This window comes from Eleginops maclovinus, chromosome 16, assembly GCF_036324505.1.
Source record: "Eleginops maclovinus isolate JMC-PN-2008 ecotype Puerto Natales chromosome 16, JC_Emac_rtc_rv5, whole genome shotgun sequence".
Lineage (NCBI taxonomy): Eukaryota > Metazoa > Chordata > Actinopteri > Perciformes > Eleginopidae > Eleginops > Eleginops maclovinus.
Window position 1 is genome coordinate 17,456,498 of NC_086364.1, and position 20,833 is coordinate 17,477,330.

The 20,833-nt window shown below is 42.5% G+C and overlaps 2 protein-coding genes across 2 annotated transcripts in view; one reads left to right on the forward strand and one right to left on the reverse strand.

Moving 5' to 3' along the window:
• cacna1aa (calcium channel, voltage-dependent, P/Q type, alpha 1A subunit, a) overlaps positions 1–8,603 on the forward strand; it is a 77,017-nt gene extending 68,414 nt beyond the window's left edge. The window contains exons 47-49 of the mRNA XM_063903775.1: positions 1,438–1,645; positions 2,247–2,539; positions 4,327–8,603. Of these exons, the coding sequence (XP_063759845.1) occupies positions 1,438–1,645; positions 2,247–2,539; positions 4,327–5,160 (1,335 nt within the window). The 3' untranslated portion in view covers positions 5,161–8,603. The remainder of the gene's footprint in view (positions 1–1,437; positions 1,646–2,246; positions 2,540–4,326) is intronic.
• Positions 8,604–10,661: 2,058 nt separating this feature from the next.
• On the reverse strand, positions 10,662–11,743 carry ier2a (immediate early response 2a). The gene has a single exon (XM_063904836.1). The coding sequence runs from the start codon at positions 11,604–11,606 to the stop codon at positions 11,073–11,075; it is 534 nt and encodes a 177-aa protein (XP_063760906.1). The 5' UTR covers positions 11,607–11,743; the 3' UTR covers positions 10,662–11,072.
• Positions 11,744–20,833: the final 9,090 nt, after the last annotated feature.

A 20,833-nucleotide genomic window follows, 5' to 3' on the forward strand; every position in this document is an offset into this window, starting at 1 on the left:
CAAATATATTTGGACAACATTTCTTTTGGCATGACCAAATCTGATTCCAGCCCAGCTTCCAAAGTGATCCCAGCATCCTTAGCGAATTCTCTCGTGCACCTTTGCGTTTGGAAATGGGCTGAACTCTGCACGTCATCTGTCATTATCAACAGTCCGGCCACACTGTCCCGTGGTCTCTGTCTCTCTCTCAGCTGCTGCTAGTGCTTTGTTGCTCTCTGTCCTCATGCCTGTGTGCTCGTCTATATATATATATATCTGTCTTAATGTTTCCCAGTCTGTCCGAGTGTTCCTTCATTCCTGCATGCAAGATATTTGTTGAAATGTGTTTAAATGGGAGTGTATTTGAGTAAAAGGAGACTGAGAGAGAAGGATTTGTGTGGGTTTGAATGGGTTTGTTGTTGGGATTCTCAGTGCTACTCCTATGAGGTCAGACAAACTGGTGTTTTTTTAGACTTCTACTAACATGTCAGCTGATTTGTCTAATACACATCAACTGGAAAACTGGCCCTCTCACTGCCAAAAGGATCTAGCACTGAAGTAGTCTGATGTGATTTACATTCCCAACGTGTGGCACCATAGGCTCTGTCCTGCTGTCCCGCCTCAGAGCATGAGGCCTTCCACTGCATAAAGAGGTTCTCATGGGGGTAGAGGACTCAGGACAACCCCTATGTACCTGCATGGCTGGAGGGAAGCACGCAGGGCAGAAGTAGAGGAGATTTGTGCAGCCTGGAATGTTCCATTAATAAGTGGTGACGGAGGACCGATGCAAGCTGTACTGACATTTCTATTTTTTTCTTTTACAAAGCAACTCTCAGAAGCATGGAAGGCATGGCTGTTTGCCATCATCTCTTTTTCTTCATTTCTTGTTAATCTTTTTTCTTGTATTCTTTTTTTATTCATGTGTACCAGGGGGTCGGCAATGCCTGTGGTTTAAACTCAAAGCATGACTTTATTTTCTAAATACAAAAAGGGATTTTAATAGTTAGGAATCTGGAAATTGTATTCGACCTCCATTCAGCACATGGGTAATTAAGATCCTTTGCTGATTCTTTCATAGGGGGCCATTCATTGTGATGCAGGACCAAGTTTGGCCCATCAGCCTCTTTTTGCCGACCCCTGCCTTATAATCTGTATTTTTGAAGTAGCATGACTTGGACATTATTACTTATGTGGGAGTGTATGACTTGGGAAGGGATGTGGGGGGAAGATGGTTGGCTTTCATTGTTCAAGAAACAGATGCCATTCACTCTCAAACAGATACACAGACACACACACACACACACACACACACACACACACACACACACACACATGCGTTGTCTCGTAACCCATAATTCACAGGAAAGCTGTTTAGATAATCAAAGGAAATCACCTCTCTCTGCATCTCCCCCTCTTTCTTCCTTCCCTTCCTCTGCGTTCTCTCTCTTTCCTTCTCAGACCATAAATGACAGCAGTCCAATGAAGCGCTCGGCCTCTTCGCTGGGCCACAGCAGGTCCGGCCGGGGTCACAGAGACAAAGGAGACGACTTCAACATGGAGTGTGTGCCTGAGGAGGAAAGGACTACCCGGCATGGACACCGGCGAAAAGATCGGGGTCATCGGGCCTCGGAGAGGTCTCTCTGCCGCTACACAGAGGCTGACACAGGTCAGGATGAGCACATAGGCACCCACACAATCGCACATACAGGAGGAAATAATAAGGGTTTGATGGATGCTTTATTAACACATATTTTTCTATGTTACTCTAAAGATTGATGTTGTATTGTTATCTAATGTCATATTGCTGTCATGAATCATTACCTAAGCAGGTAAAATTGGATATAACACAAAAGAAACTCAGACACACGGGTGATTGAAGGTAAGGTTTAAATCAATAGTGACTAAGAGTCCGAATACCTGCGACAGGCTTGAAGACTGAGGGAATCTCACAGGTTTTTAGACTATCTATCACAACGGGTCAATATTTACTTGGCAATCAACACTAGACTTTTAGACCATAGGTTTTTATGTATAGCAATAGGTTGTTGTTTATCATTTTGTAAGTGACGCTTTACATAGTACCATAGGATTTAGCATTCTTCGCCAGGAAGCACATTGGTAGTAGAAATCCAGACAGTTGTATTACAAAGGTTATCCTGAATGAACCAATGATTACTACCACAGTAAAAACGTACTTCTACAGTGTTATAGTGTCTAGTATTTCTTAACCACAAACCAGTAATAACTCTAACACACTCCCTCATTAGGCCTGGGCACAGACATGAGCACGACCACGCAGTCTGGGGACCTCACGTCCAAAGACAAGGATCGTGACCGAGACCGTGGCCGGTCCAAAGACCGTAAGCACCACCACCACCATCACCACCACCACGGCTCCGTGGACAAGGAGCGTTATGTAGCAGAGCGAGGAGGCGAGTACGGACACAGGCACTCTCGCGAAAGGGAGCTTGACCGGGACAGGGAGAGAGACAGGGACCGGCGCTGGTCTCGATCGCCCAGCGAGGGGCGTGAGGGTCGGGAGACCTTGACTCACAGACAGGTGGGCTTCCGGGTACTTGTGTGCCTGTGGTGTCTAATTTGGTTTGTAGAACAAAGAGAAGTGGGACGAACACATGATCAGTGTAATGCTGAAAAACATAAAACAAGGGGCCTCTGGTTTGATGGTGGTCAACAGGTGCAATCATCCAATAATGCATTGGCAATAACTAAACAGTATACCTTGATCTAGAGTTTTTGATGTGGTTTGTTGTTAAAGTTCCTCTGAGGGTCAACTTTGATAACATTATTACAGACTAGGAGATAAATCTCTTAAGTTTCAACCTGTCAAACCTTTAGATGGGAAAGTAATTACGTCGCTAATTGAAATAACAATAAATAAGTTGACAAAGAAACAGTAAAGAAATCTAACTAAATGTTAGTACATGCATTTAAGTACTGCGCTTAAAATGCAATTTTGAGATACCAGTACGTTACTGAAATGCTATGGTTTCTAGTAAATTTAAATTTACCTACGAACCCCTAAATTCTTATATTTTATCCTGATGAACATAAATATAATGTAAGGATTTTTCATCGGTTGTGCATACAAAATACAACATTTAAAAAGTATATTTAAACAACTTCAAATCTGTTCAAACAACCTGAAAGGCGGCCATTTTGCATATTATTTACTCTTTAAGTACTTGTAATGTTTATTTAATTTCAAAAGTAGGATATTTACATACAAGGCAGTATCTTTCACTGTGGTATTGCTACTTTTAATCAAGCAAAAGAGCCCTTATACTTTTTATACTACTGCTAAAAAGTTGTTATAGGACTTTACTCCTAACTTTTTCCTGCTGCCTTCAAATTAGAGGCCTTGCAAAGAAAGTATGGACCAATTATTTGCATTTAAATACACAAATATATTTGACAACATGCATGCAAACATTCTGTGGGTATAATCATGCAAAGTGAAATGAAAGACTGTAAATAAATGTTCAATATGCAGTTATTTGCTCACCGTTCCAAATCACTGTTCCAGCAACCCAGCAAATATGCATAGAAATGTATATTTGAGTACCTGACTGCTGCCCCGTCCTGCCCTGCTACATGTTTTTAGACTGCCAAAGTTCTCCCATGTCCCCCCCCCCCCGCCCCCCAATATTTTTGTTTTTATGGCATGCTTTTCCAGACACACCACACGTAACATTTACTATTCAAATGTAAAACCAAAAAAGTATTTATAATCCATCAAACTTCTGCGATGCACACTTTTCAGCTTTGTGTATTAAATTGTACAAATTGTGGGAGAGTTGTTTTCCTCCCATTGCAACTTTTACATTTGTGTTATAAAGAAATAGCTTTCAGAACATGACACACGTCACACAGCTCACTGACAGTAATTCTAAATCGAACACTTTTAATGTATGTTTATTCACCGTATTTACCCTGTACCACATTTGTTACTCCTGAAATCAACCCTTTACCCTTCTTTTCTCCTGTCGTCTTTTGTTTTCTTTGCTCTGCGTTGACATGTTGCTTCTCTATGTATGCTGCTGTTTGGAATCCCATCTTTTTTGTCCACATCCACTGCTTTGTTCCTTTGTGATGCCTTTCATTTCTCTCCTCCATCCCACGCGCATCATGACTGGTGTTTTTATCTTTATTATTGCTGTGATTCTTGTTCTTGTCTTTTCTTGCTTTCCCTCTGCCTCTCGATCTTGCATTCTCTCTCTTCCTCTGTTTGCTTTTGGCTCTTCCTTTCCCATCCTCTCTACTCTACATGTTCTGTCGTTGAATTTGTGGTTCGTTCTTTTTATTTGCTTTATTTCACTTTTCGTGTAGGGCAGTAGTTCGGTCAGTGGAAGTCCCGTCCCCTCAACGTCGGGGACCAGTACGCCACGTCGCGGCCGACGACAGTTGCCTCAGACCCCCGCAACCCCCCGACCTCATGTCACCTACTCCCCTGTAGTCCGTAAGGCCATGCCCGCAGCACCTGGGGGGCCCCAGAGTCGCCCCCCAGCTCCTGCCCCTCGCCGCTTTTCTCCTGAGCCTCCCCAAGGCCAGGTTCCTCCCCCCTCCGTCCTCCCTCCAGCCCACCATGGCATATCTCGCCAGGGTCATCATCCCCCGCCTCGCTGGGGGGACACAGGTGGAGGAGGCGGCTCCATGGAAGGGGATGGCTGCTTCTACAACCAGGACTATGACCCCCAACATGAACCCCCTGCCTACGAGCAGAACCCCATGCAGAGTGGCAACCCCCACCCCCACCCCCACCCTCACCCTCACCCTCATGCCCTGGCCAACCACCAACTTCCGCCTCCACCACAGCAACAGCAACATAACCCCCACCCACTGCCTCAACCCCAGCCCCACCCGGTAAACAACCCCCACCCTCATCCCCCAACCCACCAACAGCCCAGTCGCACCTCACCCAGGACTGTCGGCCATGCGCCCCCTCCCACCACGGCCCTGATAGGGCCTGTGCAGGGTCAGATGCAGCCTGCTGTCCAGCGGCGCCTACCAAACGGATACCGCTCCTCATCTCCATCCAAACATATCCATGGACCCCCACACACTGGGCCTCACAAGGTCCCTCCTCCACCCGGGCATCCCAGAGGTCCCCGCAAGGGCCTGCATGAACCCTACAGCGAGAAGGAGGACGACGACTGGTGCTAGCCTCTGGGGATGGGGGAGGGGCATACGGAGGAAAAATAACTGATAGATGGACGGAAAAATGGAAACAGGAAGCTCCGAGCGAGAGCTCTGACTGCCAAGGGAAATCATGATTCCTTCTTTCTTGCCTGTTAAATGTTTTCCTCCCCCTCCACTGCTTGGCATGTCCCAGTGATGCTGGGCTGGGTGGAGGGAATGGTGTCAGGATGAAGGGGTGGAACAGCAATGCAGAGGCAGGATCTGGAGTAACAAGTGGAACACCACCTCCACGTTCTGCTTGCATTGTTGTAGCATTCATTTGTTGATGCCAAATAAGACCAACCTCAAACTGCGGGATGCAAGCAGCAGGGGTGACGACACTAGTCTGTGTGTGTCTTACATTCTGCCTCCTGCAACGATCTACAGCCACTTACAAGATGTCAAGAGTTGCGACTCGACAAAAGACACTTTACAGTCAGAGACAAAAGAACGACCACTCTTTTATTTTTTGGTTTGCTTCTCAAAGCTAACTTCAGTTAAGTTAGCTGCAAAAAGAATAAAGCCCAACTCTCCCAGCCACAAGTTGAATATTGATGAGTTTTATCATCTGTGTTTTTAAATAAGAACAAAACTGACAATGAGCCCTCCACCTGTGTGAGGTGAGGAGGCTGCGTGGGTGGGAGAGTTGGGGATTGTTGCACGGTGAGGGGTTGACGAGTCCCTTGGTCAAAAAGTAGAGGAAAGGATGGGTGTGATTGGTATTTTTCCTCCTCCCAGAAACAGACAATTTAACCAACCTCAACCCATGACCTATGAGAGAAGAAAAACAAAAGCGTGGAGATGGGTTTCAGAAACAGAAAACAAACCAATAACTGTTTTCTGCAGTATTTCTTCTTCTATTCCTGCTTCTTCTTCCTCCTTCTCTTCTACTTCTTCGAAACATTGAAGCTTGAATCTTCTGTTGCACCCAACACAGCTTCGTTTTTTAGACTTGCGGAGTTGTACACCCTGTGGAATCCTGCATGAATGATACAAAAAATAATAATAATAGCAACAATGAGAATCTACTGTATGTGGGGGGAAACTCTACTTGGTCCTTTCTGTTGTGGTCTGCAGGGTTTCTCTCTTTTTTTTTTAAGTAAAAAGGCCTTTCTGTTTCTCTCTGTCTCTCTATGACATTTCTCTTCCTGTACCTTCATTTACACTGAAATCAAGTGAAAGAGGCTATAGGGAGATTTGATAGTTACTGTATGTTTATCCAGAAGGAACAAAATTATTACTTTTTGCTTGCTTGTCTGTATGTCCTGTATCAGATGCCTGCCACTGATACAGCTGGAATTGCACATACTTTTTTGTGGAAGTAACTTTTTGTAACTACGCCGATTAAAAACGATATAACGGGAAGCAGGGTAACGTGGATAAAGAGATGTGGGGTCCAATTTTGGTGAACAAGTCAGTAACATCTCAAAGTCTTCCAGGGTTTGGGGTTAAAAAAACATGCAAGAGGATGAGACCAATAGAAAGGCGAGGGAAAGGAGAGAAACTCTTCATCTTTGTTTTCTTTGTTATCGACCGTCATGATGGATAAACCGATGATATAATGACTTCGAATGATCATGTCGATCGTGATAATGAGACAGATTCTGCATTTTGGGTCTGTGTTTCCTGTTCTGTTTAATTTTGAGCTCAGCCAATCATTTTTCCAACCCTGAGGTGGAGCTCTAACCCACAGTTGCATCGTGGGAGAATGAGTATGCAGGAGGGAAAACATTTAGCAGTGATTGTCACTCTTTTTTTAAAGACTATATAGAAATTCCAACGTGGGTTAATTTGATTTTGAGCGCCCTAAAAATTGGCCAAACACAGCAGTTGCCTACAGGTTTCTGCTGTGAAATAAAATCAGTCTCCTGCAGATGCTTAAGGGTTCCACCACCGCTTGTGACCTTCCGGTGGCGCTGTATGACAGTGTACCTCTCGTTCTTTTGTACCTCTCCTTTGACTTCTCTTCTGACCCGGAGTTGATGCACCAAGTATACAATTTAGCTCATTCTCTCACTCGTGTTGCACAGTGCAGGCGGGTTGGAGAAAAGATGTGTGGGCCTCGTCATGGTCCCTGAAAAACATCTATGTTCTGTGTGTAATCACTCCTGTATATCTCTAATTTATTTCTGTGTGTTTCTCTGTGTGCCTCAAACTAACACGTGTCACTAATGCACACCACTGTCAGCCCCAACATTGTTATTATTATTATTATTATTATTATTATTTTGTTTATTCATTTAAAGTTTTTTAACCTGGAGGCCTATCACATGTTGACCAGAGAATGCACCGAAAAAATTGAAAAGAAAAAAACTGCCTTCTAGTGTCTTTCCAACCTCAGTGGAATGTCACAGACAAGTATTTTTTCACATCACTACACGTAAAATCAGAAAGCACACTCAGTATGTAGCTCCTGGTTGTGGTGTGTGTGTAAGTGGGTTTTTGTGTGTGTGTGTGTGTGTGTGTGTGTGTTTCGGATCAACTTTTTTATGTTTTGTTCTTGTGCTTGCTTTGCTTTCTATTCTTTGTCTCCAGAAAACCTTTTTAAAACTGTTTTAGTCAAATCATTGTATCAATCTTCGTGTGTGTGTGTGTGTGTGTGTCTGTGTGTCTGTGTGTGCGAATGTGTGTGCGCGATGTCAGTAAACCCCTGAATGAAACAGGCAAAGCCCCAAACATTCACCATCCATCTTTGTGTCTATGCTGCAGTGAAATCCACTAACACGCTGATTAACCACACAAAGTCTTCAAAAAGCAATGTAAAGCCGCTACTGAGAAAAAAAAGAGGTTTTTTTAAGTACAAAAGATTTTAAAAAGGAAAAAATATCTAGTTCCAGAAATGCATGTGCTATGTGCATGCCACACCGTGGGTTAACAGTCATCTTCAGGACATAAAAGAAAAAGCAGATTAAAGAATTCAGAGGAATTAAAAAAAAAAAAGATATATAAATAGATAGATGTTTTTAAAAAGCAACGTTTCCTTTTTTTCCTTCTATTTTTGAGAACAAAAAAGGTTAAAAATTACAAAAAAAAATGTCTAAAGAATAAAAAAAAACCACAAGAGACTTGGGTGAGAGTTTGTTTTCTTCTGTTTCATGGGGTTGAGGCACAACACGACCATGTTCAGGACACCACGAAAAAAAAAGAACTGTTTTTAAAAAAAATATTCAAAGAAAAGAAAGTACAGTTCAGAAGACAGAAGTGTATTCTCCCTTCTACTTTGTGTGGGGGGTCAGGGGGGTACAGGAGCTAGCCAAATCTGATGACGTACTCATTATGAATGGCTGTAGAAACCTTCGATCTCTCACTCACTCCCTCTTTTTTCTTTCTCTCTAACTCTGTCTCTCTCACACTCTTATCTGTCGCACTCTCAAACTGTCTCACCGCTATTTCTACCAGTGCATTTTGTAATTCTAAACAGAACTCTTCCTAAAGAATAAAATCCAGAGAGAATGCACACTGCGTTGCCTCTTTTCTTTTCCACACTTTATTCTTCAACTATGAGCATGTGTGTTGTAGGTGTTTACTAGATATCTTGTGGCTTAAAGGTGCCTCTTGGGGTTTCCTTGTAAACAACCAAAAGTAATGTTTACACTCAGCGTTACTCACCGAAATGCCATGAACTCTGAAACCTAATTTTTATACAAACATTGTTGAAACATGCAGTACTACATTCATTATTTCTAGCTTGCAGTCATCTTTGTTGGTTTGTATGTGCATTTTTAGAGGCATCACTTCCACCTATCCATCATTGGAAAAGTGCGAAACCAAAGGCAGGAATGTGTAACGCACACAACAAACCAAATATGGGTCCGTTCACCAAAAACCTACTTCATAGCACTCCATAAGGTCATCTACAAACACATCAAGATCTCTCTTTTTAAAGTGTTTAACATGTTAAGCCGTTAAAAGTTCAGTAGACACAGAGCAGCACATTATTCATATGAATTCATGTTTCTTTCCATCTGGGAAAGTCAAACCTGATAGATAATCCTCTTCTATCTTTGTATTGAACTTTTTACCAGCTCCTGGTGTAAAAGGGGCCTTTTTAGCTTCAAAATGATCCACTTTGTTCACCAGCTAGTTGATAATTTTGTCTACTTCCTGTGTTATCATGGCTCCAAAATGGGGCTTCCCATTGATATCAGCAGAAAGCAGGCACATCATAGCCAAGAGTAAAACCCATCTGTTTCAATTGCACCTTTAAATCTTAACAGAAGTGTTGTATGTTATACTTAAAATGGTTTGGATTATTGAAATTAATATTGAATAAAATGTAATAATGGAACGTTTACTGCAGGTATAACTTTTGACAAACGGCTGCTCACTAGAAACAAGGTTGTTTGTATGAAAGCAGTTATTTTCATTTCTTAAACTGTAAGCCCCTTATAGGCTGATATGGTAAAGGGTTCTAAACCACCCAATCTAATTTAGGTTAATTCAGCTTATGCTTTTTCCATGATTAAATTCTGGAAAAACACCCAAATATCCATTAGGAGATGACATGAATCCTATGCTTGGATCTGACGAGGACATGGATGTGTCAACATGTTCCTTCACAATGAGATCTGTGTGAGGGAAATCAGATAAATACTAAAGCAAGTGTGAGTGAGTGATCGGAGCAGACTAACATGTGAAGGCAAACAAGTGTGTGTGTGTGTTTTCACAGGCATGTCCAGACGGTTCCGGCCACTCCTCCCGGCTCTGTGTGTACACAGACAGGGTGCTCTGGTTTCAGCCGGAAGAATAAGCAGCCCGGTCGGGGCCTCATGGGGCTCACTCAGGCACTTCCCCCCACATTCCTTCTTCTGTTTTCCTGGGATAAATCCCCTCCCCCCTCAACACCGGTGGTGAATCCCTGTTGCGCCCACTCTGTAGTCTGTAGGGGCATTACATTCCAAAACTAACAGCTTACTTTAGAGGAATATAAATAAAAGCTTTATTTTATGTGTGCACAAAACATAATATTCAGTTTAATTGCCAATCAATTAAAGTGAATGGTTTTGTAAAGACTATTTTGAGATGCTGTTTGGGTTCAGTGCAGAATGAGTCACTGAAATTAAAAGGAATTCAGTTCTGTTTTAATCCTTTTATCCGATTGTTGTACACAATTACTGATAAATAACCACTTTGCATCCTGAATCAATGGCTATTATTAAAGTATTACGGCCACAGTAAAACACTACTTTAAGTGCTGTAGGACAGTGATTGTTCTCACTGTTAAGTCCAGTCAATCGTTTTCACAACCACCCCCCTCTCTTTGGACCTCAATCTCCTGAATGTCCTAGCTTTTGTTCTGCAAATCAGTGTGGGGGATGTGAAGGTTGTGGGGGAAGGAAGCAAACTTCTTCACACTCAGCTTCCTGTCACCCAAAACCACTTTCACAGGGATCTTCTGGCCCCAAAAGCAAACCCCCCACTTTTACGACAGTAGCAGTTTTGTGATATGTCAACAATGACTAAGACAAACAACACGCCAGTCACTGTTTAGGTACAAAATCATTTTTTAATAAATACTGAGGTAGTGGTAGTCATTGAACGTTTTACACCTGAACACATTTCATCTCAGTCAGCACTTATCCACACACATTTGTTAAGCTTTAATTGTCCATTAAGGCAGCCCAAGACCTCATTCAGGTCAACCAGTTCCTTTAGTTCCGCTTTTGGCCAGCTGAAGCTAGTCCTTGTTGTGAGCTGTGGCCAATAATTAGACCAAAGTCACGGGACTACTACACATCCACAGGGCTGCTTCCGTGAGCCCTGGTACATGCCCCAACATGTTCACAACCATGCTGGGACTTCCAGGGCACCCTTATCCCGGATGTTCACGACAGAGAAGGAGTCCATGGCTTTCAGGCCGTGTCGAGAAGTTTAAAGTCTTTAATCCACGCAGGGTTTCAACACGCTGCAATGGCTCTCTGTACAGGCATGGGGGCTGGGGGTGCTCCCACTTCACTGCTGCAGTTCATATATTCACATAGCAAAACTGTACTTAAAATAAGCTGTTGGGGAACGTTTTTCTGCTCAAGTTTAGCCTTTTTGCAAGGCAGGAAGTCCGGCTCCACGGCCGCTTTACCCCTTCTTTTCCGGGAGTGTTGTGTTGGTCGGGGCGGGCTCATATTCTCCTTGTTGTCGGCGTCGCGGCGGAGCATAGTGGGGGAGTTTTCGACCTCGTTTCCGGGTGAAGTCAGAGGTTTTCCCTCCTGGAGCTCAATTTGAGCGCCTGTAGGCTCCTCAGTCGGGGGCTGTTGTTCTTCCGCTGCAGCCCACTCCGTCTCCTGGGCCGCGTGGTACATGTCTCGGGCGGATTTCATCACCATGGTCAGAAGGAGGCTTCGGTGGAGACGGAGACCCCCTCGCTGGGTGCGGGAGCTGTACAGTTTCCCCAAAGCCACCACCATGATCCTCTTGGCCTCTGCGGTGACCTCCATGACACTGTTTGTTTTGAAATTAGTCAAAACAATCACAGGTTAATGTTAATTCAAGTGTTTCCCCTCTGACTTCGCACGCAGACACAATACAGACTGACTGCAGGACAAGTACTTATCACCTCGTTGACGTCACTTACTCAGCGTCATGTGACAGAGCCCCGCCCATCGACCTCACACGGGTCTCCAATTCAAACAACCCTGAAATAACTGGTAAGGCAACCTCCACACAGACACCTAAGATAATTACATTAGCTACAGACAACAACAGAATGCGTTTCACTCCAACCGCATACAAAGAACGGAAATCCCTGCATAACACGTTGAAAAAAAATACGGTTCAGTTAGTATTTTATTAATGAGTCACCTTTGAATTTTAAAAGAAGATTCTAAGAACAATAAGCCTTTAAAAATATATGGTATATATTCTGGGGAGAAAGCTTCAATCTGCCTGTTAAACTGTTTTTTATAGTTTTTTGGAATAATATACATGTTACATAAACTGGCTACCATTTGCAGCCAGCTTGTGGTGTGGACTTTGGGCAAACAGTCCCCCCTCCTTGTAGTACATGTCAAAAGAATGCCAAGCATGCATCTGTCTCCCCATTTGAAATAGTCAGCAGATCCATTTCATCCTGGATCTGGTTTTGATTAAAAAAAAAATGTCTGCCAGTATAAATGTTTATCTGTTGCTATAATAGCCACAGCTCTATTAGGCATCGACTTGTTTTTGTAGTACAACAAAAACTACCAACAACCTTAGGGGGAAATGTGGCATTGGTTTTCATTTAATACATTGAACCACCTAAAATATGTTCCATAAAAGTTTAAGCAATTATCCAAAATCAACTTTAATTTTGGTTCAGGATTCTGCATGTGCTTTTATATTTAAGCCCTTGTTGCAGCTTTAAAGGGGTCTTACTGAATCAGTCCTCTTGCATGTAGCATTTGTTTAGCTAACATGCAAACACAGCCTTTTCGTGTAAGAATAATAACCTTATTTTAGCATTGAACTATCTCTGCTCAGCATGACTCAGCAAGTAATGGTATTCAGGTAAGATAAGGACATGTTTCAAAAGGATTAACACATTATATATTTACTACACTGTGTTTGTTTGATATGCAAACCTGTATCAGGAGCAGTCTAACCTGTAAGATGTTTACTTTTCTATTTTTACTCTTTCTCAAACCATGGAAAAAATCCACTGCTCACTGGAACAGAGTAGAAAGCCTTTTTATAAGTTTGCTCTCTTCCAGTCTCACCCATCCCCCAGTGTGTGTTACTTCCTTTTGAAGGACAGACAGATGCCCATATTTAGCACATCCGGCTCCTGTGGTGCATACTGAGAGGAAACCCATGACGTGAGTGGGAGCCCTTGTTTCCTGAAGCCATTTAAAGTAACAGCGGCGGTGATTGCGTCAGGGCCACTTCCCCTAAGCCCATATTTGGGCATTGAAATCCGTCCTTCCAGGTTTTTATCATGATCAGAGACGGCAGGTTATTTTTATAGCCTACTTAATTTACGGATAAAACTGGACACACTGACAAGCACATTAATATGAAAGCATAAACGATATATTGTAAATCTGAGTGTGAATCTTTTTTTTTTAGAGATAAATAGAGAGGTAGAGTGGGAGGCCATCTATTTTTAAGCTTGCTCGTACTTCCATAGGAATTTGTGGTATGCAGGTGGTTGTTCTGGTGTGGCTGCATTTGGACAATACATTAGTTGAACAGGCGTTTGCACTTTTTTACGCTTTAACTGTGGGAAAAGATGTTCCTCTATGGGGAAGGAATGCATCAAAATGTGAAAGAAGGACAATATTTTGATAGAAATTCCTTTGTTGACATTGACATATTAATAATCAATTATGATCTTATTTTTTAGTTGAGCCTTTTACAACTTCTTATAGTGTTAGCATTAGCATCCCAAAATGCCACATTTACTTCTAACTTCCTGATGGTGAGAAACTCAGCACAGTTCATGATGGTTTAGTTTTAAATCACCAGCAGTGGCTCAGTCAGTAGGGGCTTGGACTGGGAATCGTAGGGTCGCCGGTTCAAGTCCCCAAACAGACATGAAAATATGGAAAGTGGACTGCTACTTGGAGAGGTCCCAGTTCACCTCCTAGGCCCTGCTGTGGTGCCCTTGAGCAAGGCACCGGACACCTCCAATCCCCCCTCCCCATTGCTCCCCGGGCATTAAATGCACAGGACCAATTTCACTGTGTGTGCTCTGCTGTGTGCATGTATGTGACAAATAAAGAGGGTTTCATTCTCCGATTCTGTCTATCTAGAGGTCAGGCCCGTCGCGTTCAGGTAGGCATGGTAGGCAATTGCCTAGGGCCCCCGAGTAGGAGGAGGCCCCCCAAAGACGACAGGTTAAGATTTTTTTTTTTTTTTTTTTTTTTTTTTTCAAAATTCAAAGAAAAGTCTGATACAAATGCAACATGAATCAAACAACATGCATACCAATAAGACAGGTCATGTATTCAACAGCAATGACGATTTTAAATAGCTTCATAATAATAAGCAGTCATCTGTATATGAAGGGCTCTGCTGCGACTGCGAGGGCAGCAACAGCGCCTCCCTAGAGCATGCGATGTCCGAAAAGCGCAACGACACATTGTAGTCGAAATACCCCAGCTCGAGGGGGCCCCCCTTTCCCATGCATTAGCGCGACAGCGTCAAGTGCAAGTGAAAAGTGAAAAATTAAAATGAAGCGAAATTATCTCTCCGGCAATCAAAAAAAGAAGAAGAAAAGGGAAGAGGAGCAGAAAAGAAAACAAGACACCGGTAAGTAGAATATACACAATCAACATGAAAATTGTGCCAGGCAGGGTATACCATATTTTGCTAGAGTAGCGAGGTTGTAACGACGACTAGCTAGGAACCAGTGGTTTGGCATGCTAGCATGCTAACCAAACTTAAACTGCTACCTTTGACTTCACTATAAGTTCATAACGTTATCAGCTGGCCAAATTGATCAACGATTAATTCCTCTTAATATCCTAAATAAACTTCACATATGTTTTCAGTCGTTAGAGCCTTGAGACAACCAGTGAAATAGTTATTCCTGTAGTAGCTAGCTATTTAATAGGAGATTAACATGGGAGTTTACAATAATTTTGCTAGAATACCATTGGGTTGATTTACTTACTTTATTTACATTTTAACGGTTAACATCCCGGCGCAGATCAGCCACATGAAGAAAACAGCCACTTTAGTGTCAATTAATCCTTTTCTAAACCTATTCTGCTGTTTGTTGTTGTTGGTCTCCATGATAGCTGTAAATACCACTGGACCACCGTTAAAAACTGTACCGATAGCTTTGAGCTTTTTCTATGGGACACAGACAGTACACAGACACACACAGACACACCACGGGTGCGGGATGGCGCTGTTGCCACTCACAGAATTGATTTCAGGAAAACAGCTCGTCTTAGTGACTGTATTTCTGTTTTCAAACCAGTGAAAACGGGATTATTGTAAGATTTTATTATTATTATTTTTTTTACTTTTTTTTGGTGAAGCAGTGCTTCACCTGTAGTCGTATAGAAACCGCCACTAAACCGCCTAGTAGGAACTGTGTGTAATGCTTTTAATATCTATTTCACCACAATTATCAGACTGTAAAATGATAGGATTTCAAAAGCATTTGAAAAATAACCAAGCTAATCATACAGTACTTATTCTTTCTCCAAGGGGCATTGCTGAAATTTCTTCATCCCGCTCTACCAAGTGTTGTCTCTGGTGCTACTGAAGGTAACGTTCTTTTCTACCTATTATTAGTGCCTTCTATCAACACACTTGATGTTATCAAAATGACTTTACATTTTTCTAATTCAAGTCATAGTTGTGTGTATTCATTCCACTTGCCCACAGAGTCTTCTGGACATTTCAAATATGTGGGACATTCACTAATGTTAATGAATAACTGAGTTGTTGAGATCAATGCATGCAAAATGTGCAATATAAATAAAAAGAATATTATTTATGTATTTATTTATTTTTGCACCAGGGCCATCAACATCGTCTTCGTCACATGTTTATGAGGAGGAGCAAGTGGAAGACAACATTGCGGCGTCCACACCACTTCCCAGCAGTGGTTCAACAGAAGGTGCATTAAGCCGCACAATTTCAACTTATCACCTATCATAGTGACCCAAAGTTATAGCAGCATGTGCTGTGAAAGTGTATTAAAATGACCATTTGCTATAAAGCGTTACACAAGTAGATCACCATACCTTAAGCATTTAGTTGTCGTACTTCACACATGAAACTGTGCCATGAATTAATTTGTAATTACATATTTTTCAGCAGTGCCATCAACTCCATCACGACTTGAGGAGGAGCAAGTGGAAGCATCCACACCACTTCCCAGCAGTGGTTCAACAGAAGGTGCATTAAGCCGCACAATTTCAACTTATCACCTAACACCCATGTGCTATGAAAGTGTATTAAAATGACCCTTTCTTTTTAAAGCATTATACAAGTAGATCACCATTCCCTAGTTGCTGTACTTACCACATGGCAATTGTGCTATAAATTAATTTGCAACTATATGTTTTCAACAGTGCCATCAACTCCATCTCCACTTCATGAGGAGGACAAAGAGGAAGATGACATTGACATGGCAGAGACCACCCCACCATCCAGAACTGGGGTACCTGTAGGTATTGCAAGCACCACATTAAGTGATGACCCAGGATGTTGGCCCAGTGTCCTAACAAGCAGTATGCGCTGTGAAATAGTCAAAAAAGGACCTGTGCAAATCATGGACATTGAATTCCCGCAAAACTTAGACAATCCTCCTCGAAGATTCACCAAGGACAGTTACAAAAGAACCATGAAAAATGGTGAGAATATACATCGATCGTGGCTGGTGTATTCCATCCACACAGATGGAGTGTTCTGTTTCCCTTGTACTGTTTTCGGGAAGCGTGAGCGTGACAATGCCTTAACGACCTGTGGCTACGGTGGATGGAAGAACCTTTCCTATCGCCTAAAAAAACACGAGTGCACAAAGGTGCACTGTGACAATGTGAAAAAGTGGCACGACCTTCAGAGGAGACTGCAAACCAGTACACTGATTGATCAAAGACAGATGGAGTTGATGCAACTTGAAGTTGAACACTGGAAAGGCGTGATTCGGAGAGTGATTGCCATAGTTTCCCATCTGGCAGAACGCAACCAGGCTTTGAGAGGAACTACCAGTACCGTGTATGATCGCCACAATGGGAATTTTCTGGCTCAAGTGGAACTCCTAGCACAGTTTGATCCGGTAATGAATGAACACATCAGACGAATACAATGCAAAGAGACAAAGGTGCATTACCTGAGTGGAGTCATTCAGAACGAAATCATTCAGCTGGTCGGAGACAAAATCCTACAGGAGATTGCAAGAAGAGTGCACAAAGCAAAATACTTCTCCGTGATCATGGATTGCACTCCTGACATCAGCCACAAGGAACAACTTTCTGTTGTTCTCAGGATTGTCAACTGTGAAACACCTGTTTCTATTGCTGAGCATTTTTTGGGATTTGTACATGTTGAAGACACAACTGGTAAAGGGCTCAGTGAAATCCTGCTTGACCAGTTGGAGAAGCACAACCTCAGCATTTCAGATTGCCGTGGGCAGTCATACGACAATGGCAGCAATATGATGGGCCACAAACAGGGTGTGCAGGCAAGAATTTTAGAGCTGAACAACAAGGCGCTATGCATCCCATGCAGCAGTCACACACTAAATCTGGTTGTGTCAGATGCTGCCAAGTCTTCAGTGTTGTCCATGTCTTTTTTTGGTATGCTGCAACGACTGTACAACCTTTTCAGTTCCTCTGTGCACCGCTGGGCAATTTTGAAGCAGCATGTGAAGCAGCTCACCCTTAAGCCACTTTCAGGGACGAGATGGGAGGCCCGAATTGACAGTGTGAAGGTAGTGCGGTACCATCTACCTGAAATACTAGACGGACTGTCAGCACTGGAGACATATGCTACAGAGAAGGGGGACTCAGAGACCATGTCCTCAGCAAAAAGCTTACATGGTGAGCTTAAAACATGGTCCTTTCTTCTGTGCACAATAACCTGGTACAACGTTTTGTATCAGGTTAACCATATGAGCAAGCTCCTCCAGAGCCCGGATGTTTCAATGCAAACACTGAAAAAAGAAACCGAGGGAGTGACAGAGTACCTAGAAGATTTCAGGGAAAATGGACTCGCATCAAGCCAAACGGATGCAATGGAGATTGCAGAAGATCTGGAAATTGAGAGGAAATTGCCTGAGAAAAGGCAACGTAAAAAGAAAAGGCAGTTCCTTTACGAGAGTACAGATGAAACCCAATCGACCCCAGAAGAGGCCTTCAGAAGGGACTTCTTCCTGCCTTTGGTTGACACTGCCATCACCAGCCTAAAAGACAGATTTTCCAGACTGGAGGGGGTGTATGCCCTGTACGACTTCCTGTTCAGCATTGATATCATGAGGGCCACAATCAAGACTGGGAAATTGCATGAGAGATGCAGGAAAGTGGAACAAACCCTCCATGATATTGATGCAGACGACTTGGCATTGGAGATCAACTCTGCTGTCCACACCTTTCCAGATGAAGTATCCAGGTGCCCATTTAAAATGCTGGACTACATATACAGTGAGAAGCTGTTGGACCTGTACAGCAATTTAAGCATTGCACTGCGCCTACTTCTGACCCTTCCTGTCTCGGTTGCCTCCGGAGAGAGGAGCTTTTCATCTCTGAAGCGCATAAAGAATTACATGAGGTCAACTATGAGCCAAGAGAGGCTCTCTGGACTGGCACTCATGTCAATTGAGAGTGACGTCCGCAGGTCTTTGGACTTGGAGGGGATTGTGTCTGCATTTGCTGAGGCCAAGGGCCGCAAGCAGCAGTTTCAGTAGGAAATAAAAAAAATAATAAAGGCTACTTTTCAGTGTATGTTTGACCTCTTTTGTGATTAAAACGCACAGAATTGCGGAAATTTTTTTTTTTAAAGGCCCCCAACAACTTCTTTGCCTAGGGCCCCCAAAATCCTAGAAACGGGCCTGCTAGAGGTGGTAGGCTTGTATTTGGACATGTCAGTGTAATGCTATAGCGAAGAGTGCCCTCTTCTGGTCCTGCAAGAACATTGTTTCAAATCTTAATACAATTTCTAATGTGCATCCTGCATTTTAAATATGTCATGTGACACATTGCCCTAGTGAGACACCATTGAAAATATTGAAGAATGTGGATGCTCAGAAGACATCAACATCATTATAGACCCAGAAACATTATGTAACAACCGCATTGAATCACTTGAATCAATTGTGCAATATCAATTCAGGTCCACTACGGGGCAGTAACACATCACATCAAGCAGTCATTACATCAGTATCTTCTCATTGAGGTCACATTTCAAGCCACTCGAAAGGGAATTGTACCGCTGTTGTGGTCTCCTCTAACTTTCTGAGCTCTGTAAAGTGCCTCCATAAGCGTTCATCGGTTTCATCTTATAATTTATTTATCTGAATAGCCATTACTGTAAATAACAGTATTTAATTTCCTCTGACTGTACAATACAATTTACATTTTGTTCTTGTATATCAAATTCTATTTACATGTATATAGACTTCTGCTTGCACTATTTTTCTATTTTATTTTTGACTTCGTTGTATGTGTTATATAACTATATTGCATCTTTGGAAGAGCTCAGGACTTACACTGTAGCTTATGTGCATTTGACATTAAAACCTTGAATCTTGAATCTATTGCAACTCTGCATTAAGTCAATCATAAACTAAATGTCTAAGCAATAACAACTAAACGAGTTCCATCTCAAAATGACAGATTACCACAGGTCTAACCCTTGTGTGGTGTTCATATTTTTGTTACTCATCCAGTCTTCGTGGGTCTCGTGGACCCGCTGCATTTGAGGTTTTTAATTCAACACAATGAAACTATTTTATGTCAAAATACTCAACAGATGTTTACTTCATCCCAATTACAAGCAATATAAACAGCATATATGGTTAATATTTGCCCATTACCTTTGTTAGAACACATTAATGAATTCAAGTGCAACTCGTTTTCTGTTGTTTTTTTCATAAAATATAATATATATATTATAATCAAGATATAAGTGGAATAATGCAACCCATTTACAAATGAAGCAAGGTTTTACGTAACAATTGATTTGGATTTATTTGAATTTCATCTGAAATTCAACCCATTCACGTCAGTTTACACAGCACAAGCTGACCACATACAGCAGTGGTGGTGGTGGCGAAGTCCATAGGGGCTTGGCCTGGGAACTGGAAGGTCACCAGTTCAAGTCCCTGAAAGACAGTGCCACCGTAGTGTCCCTGAGCAAGACACTGGTTACCTACACTGCTCCCCGGGCGCCGTACATAATGGCAGCCCACTGCTCCTAACACTAGGATGGGTCAAATGCAGAGACCGCATTTCGTTGTCCTAGTACTTGTACTCTGTGCAATGACAATAAAAGTTGAATCTTCATCTTCATCTTCACATACAGCAACCAGTCAGTCAAGACATCACATCAGTCCCATTGAACACATTGCCTTTTCAAAGCTATATTTATTCTGTGCTGTCCTCCAATTTGAGAACTGGGATAGAATATGAAAAATAAAAATTGGTTCCCGCAAGACAAAGGGTAAAATGTGCGGGAATGTGAGAGCAGACAGGTGTTGGTGCTTGAATTTTGCAACAACGCTGCAACATTGTGCGAGAACAGCAGGGACACACACACACACACACACACACACACACACACACACACACACACACACACACACACACACACACACACACACACACACACACACACACACACACACACACACACACACACACACACACACACACACACACACACAGCGGACCCAGACATCATGTATGTCATGTAAATGTGTAGGGGGGGTGTACAATGTGTGGTCGTTGAAAATCAGTTCTGACATGTTCTTCATATTAAATGAGCCAAGGCCTTTGAGTCTGAGTTTGAAAAAAATAATTGATCCTATCATTTTTTGCTTGATAAAAAATCTAAACGGGTCCCACAGACCTGAACACCAAACAAGCGCACTGGTGGATACATGTGCTGTCAAATTTCTACATTTCTTCTTGAGTGCAAATTAGGCATTACCATAACAGGTTTAAGGTTGAACTGTGTGTGCAGGCTGGTCCACCTGATTCTCTGCAGGGAGTTATCTTAGCATGGG